General features: G+C 51.1%; 3 protein-coding genes across 3 annotated transcripts; 1 reads left to right on the top strand and 2 right to left on the bottom strand.

Annotated features, from left to right (window-relative positions):
* Nucleotides 1–1829: 1829 nt before the first annotated feature.
* On the bottom strand, nt 1830–3281 carry NCLIV_056940 (hypothetical protein; the record flags this gene model as incomplete). Its single annotated transcript, XM_003885249.1, has 1 exon — nt 1830–3281. The coding sequence occupies one exon, from the start codon at nt 3279–3281 to the stop codon at nt 1830–1832; it is 1452 nt and encodes a 483-aa protein (XP_003885298.1).
* Nucleotides 3282–6768: 3487 nt separating this feature from the next.
* NCLIV_056930 (conserved hypothetical protein) lies at nt 6769–8076 on the bottom strand (the record flags this gene model as incomplete). Its single annotated transcript, XM_003885248.1, has 1 exon — nt 6769–8076. The coding sequence occupies one exon, from the start codon at nt 8074–8076 to the stop codon at nt 6769–6771; it is 1308 nt and encodes a 435-aa protein (XP_003885297.1).
* Nucleotides 8077–10963: 2887 nt separating this feature from the next.
* Nucleotides 10964–12119, top strand: NCLIV_056920 (conserved hypothetical protein; the record flags this gene model as incomplete). The annotated part of the gene is made up of 3 exons (XM_003885247.1): nt 10964–11024; nt 11202–11318; nt 11824–12119. The coding sequence occupies 3 exons, from the start codon at nt 10964–10966 to the stop codon at nt 12117–12119; spliced, it is 474 nt and encodes a 157-aa protein (XP_003885296.1).
* Nucleotides 12120–13341: the final 1222 nt, after the last annotated feature.

The raw sequence follows: 13341 nt of genomic DNA, 5'->3' as shown, positions 1-13341 counted from the left end.
CCAGGATTTGCGAGGGAGATGCAACCTTACGCTAGTCGTAGAGGTCTACACGAGATGTGCTCACAAGTAAGCGCGAGTGGGGATTCGAAAGGAGGCGAGAAGTGGGAAGGAATACCCTTGGAACGCTCAATAGAGATGTTTTTTGGGGAATGAGAAGACGGTGTGCTCTTCCGCGAGTGGTCGTGCTTTCTGGGAGATGTGCCTTTTTGAGGAAATCCGGAGGAGACTGTTCCGACCGCACACCAAAAGGGGAGAAGCGCAACGCGGTCGTACAAACAGATAAAATGCTTTTTTCTTGTTCTCGGTATCTACCTTTTCTACCTGAATCCACAGTTTTGGATACTGCTCAGTTTAGGTAGGTGGCCGAGCGGTCCGCACGAACGTCGAGGACAGCTCATGACATGCTGAACCGGAGCTTGAGAACACTTTCTCATCCCGTTTCTTCTAACCCAACTTCGCTTTTTCTCCTCTCTCCTCGTATGTCTGACACTCCCCATGGTGATAAACGAAACGCCATTCGAGCGTTCCTGGTGGTCACAAAGCAGGGAAACGTAGGTGTTTTAGTGGGCTTTCAATCCGGATGCCGGCCGGAAAAAAACTCTCCAGACGCAGTGGCGGGTTACCAGTTGCGGTCTCATAACGACTGTCACCCCTCGTGGCTACACTCTTGCACGGAGTATAGTGCTCGTTTCCGCGGAAACGCATGAATCTTCATACACTTATGTATGTATATATATATTTACATATATATATATATATATATATGTAGAAGCACACAAACGGAGCAATAGAACTGAGCGTATTAATGCATATGTTTCCATCTGAAAGTAAATGCGGAGCAAATTTGGAGAGTTTTCCGACGTGGACATACAAGGGAGACAACAGGTGGAGCACAGCGAGCTGTCCTGACGTGTGATAATTCATTTGCGAGAAAGACAACTAATATGTTGGGGGGTTGGACACCTTGTTAAGACAGCAAAGTGGGAAAGGGGCGTAAAATGCCGTTTCCTCTCATTGCCTGGAATGCCTTTTCTCGAGGGGAGACTTGCCAGGATGATGGAAACCAGGTCAGAGCTCCAGTGATCTATTTCTTGTTACATCGTAGAGCACGTGGATGTGTTGATCACACGGAAGTAAGCTTGGTTTTGTTACATGCACGCCGCGTTGGGCGGTCGAGGTAATCAGACGGTGCGTCTCGTGTTTTTTGCCTCAAAATATATGGCGATCGAGAGCAAGCGTGGACTACAGAGGGCCATCCATTTTCCTGGCGATGGTCATAAACGAGGAAAAATCAGTCAATGAATAACCTCAACCAGGTGTGCCAGCGGCTACCGAAATTGCTTCAAATGGTGCGTGAACGCTGCATCGTTTGAACAACGCCAATTTTTCACTGTTGGACGAGTGTGGTCTACGCCATTTTGGGAGGAAAACCTCTTTCGCATGCGCAAGTTTCGTTGGCGATGTTCAAGCTCTCTCCCTGGAGTCGTTGTAGGACATTCCATGTGCATGTGCCAGGGAAAAGAAAATTCAGTCTTCCAGTGACGCACATTCTCGAGTAGATTAGGTCGCCAGAAGTCTGTCCGAAGCCACGGGCGTAAAAAGCTACCCGTGCTGTCAAAGGGACGCGAAACAAACTGTGGTCTGTACCCAAGAAGCGCCCTATGGAAAGGGCGTCAATTCCTCCGCAGAGTGTATCTGCTACCCTAATTCACCGCCTTTCACCGCGGAGGAAGTCGATGGCACTGCGAGAGAACTCGTCTCGGCTGCGGTCCCCACGCTTGACACAGCGTAAAAAACGCATCTCGCTGCTCTATATTCGGTTCACTGTTTCATCCGTAATAGTTCCCCCGGGCAAGTGGATTCTCTGCAGATGTCTCGTTTGTCGGAAGGATCGCTCCTCCTCCCCCAGCATGATGGCTGCCTCTCAAGGCCTGGCGCTGGTGCATTGCTGTCGGCGATCGAGCTACTACTCCCCGCGAAGCGTTCGGCAGACTTTGCGGGCTCCGTTCCGGATGATAATGCCCACCAGGATAGTTGGGATAAGCCAGCGGGTTGTCAATCGAACTCTCATTTGTCTGTACAATCCCCCCTGCGCCACACGGTGCCGTAAGAGCTGACGTGCCTCGGCAGGAAGACCAACCCGCAGCAGACGGCCTTTCCCTGTACGTGCGCACCCCTCCCGCCTTCGGAGACACTTGGCCATCTGGAGAGCGGAGACTTCCACGTTTGCTCACTGGAGAAACCCCTCCAGTTCCTTCCCTCACATGAGGAGTGTTTCCGGTGGTTGGGGCCACATTGAATCTCGACTCGCTGACGCGCGGTCCCCGTCGGTCTGATCGAGATGCCTGGCTAGCTCGATGGGGGCTTCGCATTGGAGATTCTGTGTCTTGTGATCGACTCTCCCTTGCTGCGGTTGGTGTTCCTGGAACAGCTTCATGCGAATGGAGAGAAACTTCTCTCGAGGCCTCGCTCGGCAAACCCGTGACGGGAACGACAGAGCTCCCCGCGCCTGCGACACGCCTGGAAGGGGCGGCACCCGTATCCAAACTCCCTGCAGCTTTGCGCGAAGCCTGGCAGTCGGGGAGCTTCAACGACTTCCCAGAAAGAGGACAAGAGTCCTCAGAGCGAGACGTGTTTTTTGTTTGACGGCTGGTGGGAAAAAGCGAGGCCCTCTGCCCGGAAGGCGTTGCCGGAGGGGGCCTACCGGAACGGTCGTTTGATTTCGACACTTCCGCTTCCCCACGGAGATTCGGATAGTAAGACCTGGCAGCAGAGGTGCATGCAGACGCCTTGCTACTGGGGCCTGCATGGCGTGCAGTGCCGTCGTCCTGTATAGCCGGGCGTATCAGAGGATCGAACTGTCTCTGCTTAAAGGAATCAAAGACTTGATGAGGCTGTCCCTTGCGCTTTTCGTCTATCGCTCGACAAATGCTCTGGTGCTTCCCAATACGGTCTTGAAGGAACCAGCGGTGACAGACTGCGCACTCCATCCTTCCTTGATCATCTACGAGCTCGCGAAGGCCTTTTAAACTATCCGCTCCAACGCCAGTGTGCCGATCTTCCGCGACACTTCCAGCGGCACTGTTTGCATGGTTTGGGGCCTTTTTGCAGGCTTCCTTCATGTGCCAGTCCAGGTCCGGTTTGGGGACTTCTTTGTCGCAGTAGGGACAAGGAAGCAACACACGACTCTGCTTCTTCTCGCAAGCCTTCTGATGGAAACCGAGACTCGCGGGGAAGAATTTCCCCCCACACATTGTACACACAACTGCTCGTTGATGCATCTTGAAGACATACCAACGACTACTTCGAGGTCTCTTAGGTAAACTGAAGGGGGAAAGAGGAGGACCCGACGCCTTTCCGTTGCTGGAGCAAACCGACAAGAACGAGACACGCGCAGCTCTCCCGCACTCTGTCGACGCGTGTGCCTTACAGCCCCGCAGCAAACGACCAGTAATCCAGATTATTCCTTATTGAAAAAGAAACTGTCCACAGCAGAAGACAAAGTGATAACAACGGATGAGCGGAGAGGGGATGGGGGGAGTTGCTGCGGTAGCGTTATACGCTGACCAGCACGTACGCCTGTCGTTGCTAGCGTCATCCTCGGCCCGGCAGACACAAAACGAGAAGGACGGCGGATAAACAGACCTTAAGAAAAGAATAGGGTGAAACACGGTCGCACTCGTGAACTTGCAAAGGGTGTTTACTACAATCTTCCCTATTTAACGAGGCGCTGTTCAGCTCTCTCAAAGAGGTCGAGCACCGCGGCAACAGACCAGGTGCAAAGCAACGAGGATGAAGACGATTTCTCGCACTGGCTGCCGTTGAACGCCACGGAGCATCCGTGTCATCCGAAAACACAGCTACCACGCTGTGTTTCTACGATAGTCAGAGACGACACAAAGAGCACTCGAGCGTTTCTGTTGGTACCAGCAGGACAATTTTGATGTGACTAGCGCAAGGTTGTTGTCAACCACGAGCTCGTCGCTGCCGCGCGAAGAGACATTGCTCAGAGGAGACTTGCCCAAAGAAAAGACGCACCAGCGGACTCCGCGTACGCCGCATCTACGCTCTCGAGCGTCTGTCGTTGCGGCGGATCGTGCAGATGAGTGAAATAAAACACGCCAGCCGTGTACATGTACAACCGAGTTGGGATAGAGGACGTACCGGAATAGAGACAGAGAGACAGCGAACAGGTGTGCAGAAGAAATACGGTGCCTTAGTGGATAAACAGCGAAGAGGGGCGCATCTCCACGATCAATACGCTTTTGGGGAGAGCCCACCCTCAATTGAGCATTTAAACGCCTGTTAACATCATCTGTGCTAGCAGACGGTGTGGATGCAGATCAGAAATCTTGATTAGCCTGCCTATAAGCGTACACCTTTTAACTTACGTAGCGCGGCAAGCCTCGCTTCCCTCTTTTGCCCGCCCGTCGTGGGCTGAGGCGGATGCACCAGAACATAAAAAGAGGCCGGAAACGAGCGAACCGCTCCTCGATGTGAAGAGTCAAAAATACTTTTGGTTTCGCCTTCTTGTAGTATCAACCTAGTTTTTTGTTAGTTGGTGCGCGATTCAACGACAACAGTAATAAATGCATCTGAACATCCCGGTGAAGTTTTCTTGAATAGAGCCCGCTGCGATTTCATTGGAAAGTACTTGCACACATCCCAAACTCCATAATCTTTCTTCAAAAAAGGCACGAGAGCGGCCAACCAACAATACTCGCTCAGTCAACCTATAGGGTGTAGTCAACACGCACAGAGGAGCTGGGGCATGCATTTGTTCCATGACCGCCAAACGCAACCCCTAAATGCGCCGCTGTTGCCCCTGAAGTTACGCGCAGACTCGACAATGTATATTGTAAAACGAGGCGCGTATCACAAACTGTTCAACGAGTCTGCATGAGCTGCACAGTCAAGCTGTGTTTTGGTTTAGGGTACTGCTGGGGAAAGAATGATTCCCGCAGGGAGAGGTTTTTTGAAAGCAGTATTCCAGTTGGCGACCGCCCTGCAGAAATGCAATTTCGAATAGTTATGATATATCGGCAGACCAGCCAGAAAAACTGTGCAACGACATCAGTAAACACTGTCTGCCTGTGTACCTTGGAATACGGTATCCCCGTCGCTGTAGGTTTCGTAGCGGGATTCAGATCGTCCCTGCTAGTGAGCTGTTAATAAGATGTCGCACACTTTTTCTTGCGGTTTCGGCGGGGCTGCAAGGAAATGAGCAAAAAACGTGTGTCGCTAATGAAGCTCCATCCCTGGAGCTAGCCGTGACAATGCACGATATCCAACTGCCGATGGCAGACATACGGATGGGAAACGCTCTGGCAGTGACTCGCAGCCCTGGAAATGGAAAAAACACTCTAGGATTATCACCAAAAACCAAATTAATCTTAAACGGCGGAAGTATGAGGACCGCGTATTGATACGTTCTCACCGCCTGTGGTATAAACCCTATCCTGGTGTGCTTCGGACCATGAGCCCGCCGGGCGAAGAGTGACGGCGGAAAGAGACAGAATGTAGAAAAGCGAATACTCCTTCTTCCCAATTGTTCGTCTCGCACAAACTCACCCGTATTCCGTCTTGGCGTCAGCGCTTTCCTGATCCTGTGAGAGTTTGTTGGGTCATCACCTTGCTCTTGTTGGCTCGACGCATGCAACCTAAGAAAGGACTTCACTGGCTGCCCATCAGTCTGTAACGCTACTGCGCCACTCTTCGTGTCGCACACGAAATCGCACTGATTTTCAAATGAACCCCATCGCCGAATACATTCACCTGGAGAGTTTCGTGCACGGTGTCAGCAGGGGGACCGATACTGCTTTCAGTGCACTTTCCCGCGTAGGCAAGCGACGCTGAACCGAAGAGACCGTCGACCGTTGCGGCGGACAGATCCTAACTGCTTTCAACTGTTTACGTGGTTCCGCGAGACAGCCGCCCACTGCCCTATTCGTGATGGCAGCTGACTGATACATTTGATCCACCACCTTTTAACGTGCCACGCTGATACGTTCGCCCCTCGTCATCTCCCTGTCGTACATAGTTCAGTCACATACGCTTTGCATTAGCCACTACTGTTGCCATTTCGGTACAGACGCGTGAAGTTGTCCCATGAGCGCTAGTTCTAGTAGGGTGTGCGGCCCCGCCTTTCGAAATCGTTTGCAATTCACGCATCCTTTTGATAAAAATCCAGGGAGAGTGGCAAAGATGGCCAGTCAATGTTGTATGTATTTGCTTCCGACACAAAAATCTCACCAGCTGGAGCGGGAGATGCAGCGATTCACAGACAATCGTAGGACAGCGTATTCTGCAAGCAACTCCACGGCGAGAACGACGTGCAGCAAACACTGTGTAAAACTAGCAGCTGTGGCTTTACCCGGGGCCTATTAGATGCAAACCGTACACCGATTAATGATGACAACTTGTACACATGTATCGATACTTTACTGGTGGTACAGTTGACTGTTGAACGCCTTTGAGCAGCGCAGGAGCCTCATGAAGAGCATCCCATCACTAGCCAGCCGGTCCAAAATTGCTCAGAAAACGAATGCCTGATCCAGACTCACACCGGTCGCAACCACGTTGCCGCTACTGAAACACCTCAGACAAGCGCTTCAACCCCCGGGGTATCACTTTTTCACGAGTGTAACACGCCTTGCGCTGAGGCAAAGCGCCTTTAGCTTGTATGTGTCTTCAGGGCTCTTTTCAGTTGGCGTCGACTAGACGATACGATTTGACAAGCTCGGGACAAGCGCCTCGTCGTTCGCATTTTCAGGATCGGTTCGCAAATTTCGTCACTGCTTCCGACAGCCGCACAACGTCGTCGGCAACTTCATCCAAAAACTCGGACGTTTGGAGAAAATCAGGCTCAGGAGCGTCGTATGAAAATACGAAGGCCAAACCTGCAGCAATGGTGGGTTCCTGTAAAAACGCACCCTTCAAAACAGCTTGTCTTATAAGAGACTCTGCAGTGTCTCTGAGCGATGACAGTTCGGATTCAGTCAAAACGCCATAGGGCGGTCCCTGGTTTTCGGTGCCATGCTTTTCCAACCCTTTGACAGCCTCCAAGTCGGCCTTCAATGCCTCAAGACGGCTTTGGAGGTAAAGCGCGCGGAACTCCAGAGCCTCTTCTTCTAGAGAGAGAAATGATAGAATTGCTTTCGCTTCATGCCTCGTGAATAATGCGTAGGCATGTCTAGCAAGTTCGCTTGCGAGGCGCAGATCCTTCTTCTGAATCAGGAACCCCCGCTCCAGTTTCCTGAGCGACTTTTCACTGGGCAGTATCACTTTGGGGCGCACGTCTGGAAAATCTGCGGCCCGTGCCATAGCCACTTTAGCAGTAGCCAGCTGGTGCGCAGCAGCACTAAGTTCCTGTTCATAAGAAGTTAATTTCGCAGCCACCAGCATTGTGGACAGACGCGCCAATCTTGCCGCTGTGCGGCATAGTCTTGTCTCCTGTAAAGATTCACGACTGTACTCGTGGGCAAGACGAATCGCGGGACGCGAAGCTGTCTTGTTAATTGTCCCCTCCAGCTTAAGAAACACATGCCACATGTCTCCACCGTGAAGATGTTTTAGCATTTCAGCCAGCCGCCTGACATCTTCTTTAAGATCTTGTGACTTCTTGCCTGGTTTTGGGCCATTCGTACGGGGTCGCGGGACTGGTTTTGGTTCTGTTACAGGGGGTGAAGGGGCTGTTCTTGGTTCTGCTTCAGGGGAGGAAGGGATTGTTTTGGGGTCTGTTGCAGGGGAGGAAGAGATTGTTTTGGGGTCTGTTGCAGGGGATGAAGGGATTGTTTTTGGTTCTGCTGCAGGGGGTGAAGGGACTGTTTTGGGGTCTGTTGCAGCGACTCTTGTTCGGCGAATAAGTTCCTGCGAATCAGTGTCTGTTTCCTCTGTCTGAACTCGAGTCGGATCCTGTGTGGCGTCGGTCACAGGGGAGACGTAGAAAATAGAGTCAAGTGGTGGTTCCTGATTCTCTTCAGCAAAGATATCAATTTGCGGGAGTGTCAAGGTCACAGCAATGTTCCACACCAAAAAGAGAACGGCAATGACAGCAGCACTCTTCCTTTCCTTCATGAATTTCGTTGACCTTCCAGTGTCCGTGTCATCTTCTTCAAAGTAAAAGTCGTCGTCCGTTGATGGACCGGGCGGGATTCTCTCAACTCCATCATGTGGTACTCGCCGCGTCGCTCCTGCTGTTGAGGCAGATTGCAGGGATCCTTGGTCGAAGCTCTGTCCACGATGCCATTGTATCACGACAGTGGCCACCAACGTCGCTATCACTGCCGCTTTCACCCACTTGGACCAACTGGACACCTCTTCTATCGGTTCCGTCGAGGTAGCAACTGAAAAACGTTGGATCTGGTTCTGTACAGGAAAAGGAGGCGCTTCCTTGCCTGCCCTGCGTCTGTCTGTTTCCCCCTCTTTCTGTTTTGAAAATAAGGTGGGGGCAATCCCCGACAGTAGCAAGCACAGCGATACCACGCTAAAAAGTAGAACGCTTGAGAGTAAACGTCGTGGCCGTCTGCTTAGTGAGATTTGCCCCGCTCTGTGGATGTTGCTCGTGACAACTTCTGGGCAACCTGGTCCTGTACACCACTCTGCTGCTGCGGCTGAACTTGGATCGTCACGACAGTCTGCGGATTCACCACCTGCATCCTCGCAGGGAACAAAGCTTTCCTTCGAAGCGCTGGACACATCTTCTACAGATTTTGTTCGAACACTCAGTGACCTGTCAGAGCGCCCACCGGCGCTGCCGTGCGTCGGATAGCGCCTTGCGGCGGCTCCGTGAACGCTGACCTCACCACATGTGAGGCAAGCAAGAAGTAACCCCAGAAGAAAAAGCAGGCTCGGGGATGCCTTGTGAGATGCCACCTTCATTATTACTCACTCTGGAAGCTGGTGGAAATGGCGGGATACGCAGCTGTGTCGTCCTCAAGACCACAGACGCATGTCTTCAAGCGCGCCAGCGTGTGAGGCACAGTCACGACTAGACACTTGAGCGCCCCTCTCCCTACGAAAAGCCTTCAGCTTCGTGGAAAGACTCCTCAAAGAGCATTATCACACGGCGTGCATCCCAGTTTCAGTCAATTGCCAACCATGTGGTTTTCCCGGATATACACCAACCCCAGAGAAATGGTACAACATGAGGTCCGACGTTGGCGGCTGCCGAGCGACATTTTTATAAACAGGAACGCGTGTCAAGAAGAGAGGCAGAATATCAAGACTTTCTTTCTTTCAAAACGTCAACTGGTGCTCCACGGGTGTTCCTGCTTTCCAGCACCACCTTTCATGGTGTTGACTGGACTCTCCCCGAAGGACTCCCCAAAAAACTCGGTGCCTGGTAGTTCGAGATGCAGAATAAGGTTCACACAGTTTTCACGAAGACAGTTGAACCTCTGGAGCAAGGAAAGTGAAGTTTAATTCATTGCCACATTCTTCAACGGGCGATAAGGTTTGTAAAGCACAAACGAATAGTGTGACTACTTCAGACTGGAAGCAACTGGATGCCCGAGGAGTGTAACTCAGTTTTGCTCCAACCAGAAGCATCCGAAGCTTTTTGTACCAGGGCCGTATAGACACTATTTCAGGAAGACAAATTGTAGCATAAAATGCTATTCTTTTCAAAGTATGGAACCCTTGCGTTGCATGCCTCCGCTAAAGACAGTATCGGACGTCGCGCATGCCAGGCATCACGAACTCCCGGTACCGACCGGTGGTGGGGTGCTGTTGCCCCACCTGACCCGGGTAGTCTGAGATGAGCTGACTCCTCATGGAACAGTAGGAGAGGCCCACGTGCTTCTTCGTGAAATCTTGTTTGACAACGTTTGTTTGGGGAAGGAAAGCCCAAAATAACTGTGAGACTCAGATAGAGAACACATTTCACCGCAAAGATTGTGTCTGCCGCATACCAGTAGGTGAGCAGTGGCGGCTGTTCCACTTAGCCGACCACTAGGCATGTACGACTATCGCTCGCTAATGCCGCGCCCACCGTGCAGCCCAGCTACCAGGACCAAAGAAGAACCAGTTCATACATCAATCGTGCTCTCCTTTTTGTGACTGTCTTTCTGCCACGATGTTCAATAGAGCTTCCAGGGGGATGCGGCAATTGAAGATCGCCGTATGCCGTCGGTGAGTTTCTCAGCTGGTACTACATGAACCCTACAGTATTTTCCGTGTGCGGAGACACGGTGAATGCGAGGAACCGGGTCATTCAAGTGATGAAGATGTCTCGAGAGAACACCGGGTGTTCATTAATGACCAGCTATAAAAGGCACATGCACAGCCACAATGTCCTCGTCTAAACTTTTGCATGAGAGGCGTCAAAGCCTACCTCATGAGGAACCTAGCCAGGCGCGCATGACTGAGACACCATCTAACTTCATTTACCAGAACGAATTTCCACTTATCCACGTTTTACAATACGATACGGTTGGCAGAGGACAGCCCCCTTCGGTGGCCGTAGACCCGCTGTTTGAGTGCTGTGGTACTCTTCCAGCTCGCAAGAGGCCGACCAAATGGCTGCTGAAAAGAAAAACAAGGTTGGCAGGCGACGACGTGCCACAAGGAGTCTGATCATATCGTGGATGATGAGGTGTGGTCGCCGGACGCTAACACGAACTACGGCTTCCACAATTACAATTAGTGGTAGACAAAATGTTTCACAACTCTATAAGAACGACGAATTCAAATTTTAGTCACTCTTCGCTTAGCCCTCGAACACGTTTTTAACCGAGTAAGGCAGCGTTGAACGTCTGTCCTCATCGAGTTTAACTGAGATTTCCCCCAAGCGAGGGAGCCGTTTGGCTAGCTCCGCTTCCTCTTCGTGACCCCTTAGTAAAGAAGCACAAAATATAGGTTTACTGCAACGGAGAAACTAGTGTGTAGTTCAATTCGCCGTGAGCTTCGTTTGAGTTTCTCAACCGAATCAGACTGATTCATTCAGAAGACAGATGCCATCAAGATGCGTGCATTTTGCATGATTGGCTTCCCTCTATTGTGGGCAAGCAACTGCCTGTCATCTGGTAAGGATCGCACCCGCCATTTTCTCCTCTTCACGAAGTCTGCCCTCCTCATCGTTCTTTCGCTCCGCTGCGTAATTCCCCCTCTCGATGGGCGAACTCAGCATTTTCCGATTCGCCGCCGTGGAAAGTGCACGCGCGATTCGTTTCCGTTTTCTGGTGGGTGCTTGAACTCCACAGGTTGCGCGCAGAGGCTGGATCCCTATCTGAGAGAGATAGTTCCTCCTTTGCCGACTTCACGACAACCTTCCCCGTTTGATCGCGCTCGGCAACGTCTCGATAACCCCACGCCCCCGAGTAAGGTGAAGTCACAAAAACCTCGGACTCAAATTTCCTTGCCCAATTGCCACTTGCTGCTTGTCGGTCCAAGTGCAATATAAAGTCGAAGTGGCAAAAATACCAAGGAAGCCCTATTTGCTAGAGAACCGCAGGGTGCACTAGTTTGACACGGCTTGAGAACGCCTACAACTGAACAAGCTCAGACTGATATTCAAAGGTGTGCACACGAAAGCGATTCAAAGCGTGACTCAGGCCCCATAGTCTTGCTGCCACGGCCCCTCTGCAATAAGGAAGAAGCACTGCACGTCTATGCACCGCTGCTATACTGTAGAATTTCGCTGCGGAACTGGACATCCCTTCATCTTTTTCTGTTGTACTGGCGGCGACCCGACTCGTTGCCCGCCTCCTCAGTCAGAATTCCCCAGCGCTCCAGATACAAACCCTGTCTCGGAATGGTTGACAAAGAAGGCATATCGTAGTGCCTTTCGATTTTATCCTTGCGTTTTGCTGCATTTACGTGCAGGTTCTAGTGCCCGTCCATCACCGGGCCGGCTTCAACGGCTAAGCGTTCCTGATAACCTTGGTTCGATGAATGAGATTGAAGCGCGCGTGCCTCTTGCCGACGGGGCGTCATGGTTTCGGAGCCGCTTCTATATGAAGTACCCGTCAGTGCTGCCGTACACTCGACGCAGTCTACCCAAAGAACATTTTCTTTACTTACCTACGGAGGATTCGACTGCACCCGAACAACCAGGTGATACGGTAATGGATGCGACAGTAAGTCGTCCATTCAACAGAACGACGTGGCATCTTCAGTAGATTTACCAAGGTCAACGTGCGAATCCAGTGAAAATTTCTTTTTTAAAGAGATGGCAAAACCCGTTCACCACTCAAGAACATGTGCATATAACGCAAGAGCACAGAACCCGATGGCTTTGAAGTATGAGGTCGCCGCCCCACTTTATATAGTATCCCATACTTTTCTTCGTTCTACGGTTTCCTCTCCCCGAAGACACCGTAGTGTCACCTCGGGCGGTTGCTGGTAGTGACTCCCATTCAAGTTTATCGCAGCAACTCTCTGTAGTTTTTTTGTGCATCTACCACACCAGCCACCCTGCAGAAACGTAACACTTCATATTGTCTCGTTCCTTTTGAGTCCGCACCACTGAAACATTACATGCAACTGAAATCCTTCGAGTTATCCCGCTGTAATTCACCTGCCTCACCAGAAGAGAGGTATGCAGCGTTGGTTTTTCTTAGCAAGCACCTGCATTGATGCACGACCGTGTGATTGCTGCATTGTATCAAGTCACTGGAACCGGGTCACTATCCGGCCTACTGGTTGGCAGCACGCAGAAGGATTTATAACTGCACCTTCGAATCCGTGCTTCAATGTTTTAAGGGAATCACTGAAAAAAAGTGATGATGCTGTTCGTACCGTGTGTCACGCTTAGAGCCTATCAGCTTGCTCGTGAGACTTTCGAGACACGTCATGGTACTAAAAAAAGTAAGTGCCGTGCCACAAGCTTCAGTGCTCCTGCATTCGGAAATCGGTTTACTGGAGAGTGGAAGCTCCGTCTCTGTATTATGAAACGGCTTCCCCGGTGCTCGCGATTCTTATACAATCCTGCAGGTTAAAAGTAGAACTCGCTTCGTTCCAACAGCCAACCAATGACGGTCCCGCAACAAAAACACATTCTGTGGAGTTCAGAGCACAATAGTTCTGCTTCCTTCTTTCCTCAACATTCGGGTACCTGCAAACGGTCACCCAGCACTTTCCAATAGGTTCTGCATGGCCATGAAAAAGTTCCTTGACATTTTTTGTGTTTATTTCCACGTGACCGCTGCCCCAGCAGCCAAATAGCGTTGCTCTCTAATAGTGTGCCAGTGTTCTTCGCTGCCTTGGGTTTTGGTACGTTCCACACAGTTGCAAGTAAAAGGTATGTTTGAGACTTAGACCAACGTTGGAAAACATTATTTCATTCGACAGTCCATGTTGGGCAAAATAGTAGGATCTCGATTATTATAGGTAGTGCTATTC

This window comes from Neospora caninum, chromosome XI (genome assembly GCF_000208865.1).
Source record: "Neospora caninum Liverpool complete genome, chromosome XI".
Classification (NCBI taxonomy): domain Eukaryota; phylum Apicomplexa; class Conoidasida; order Eucoccidiorida; family Sarcocystidae; genus Neospora; species Neospora caninum.
Note: the sequence above shows the minus strand (reverse complement) of the source record. Positions and strands in the feature narration are given on the sequence as shown.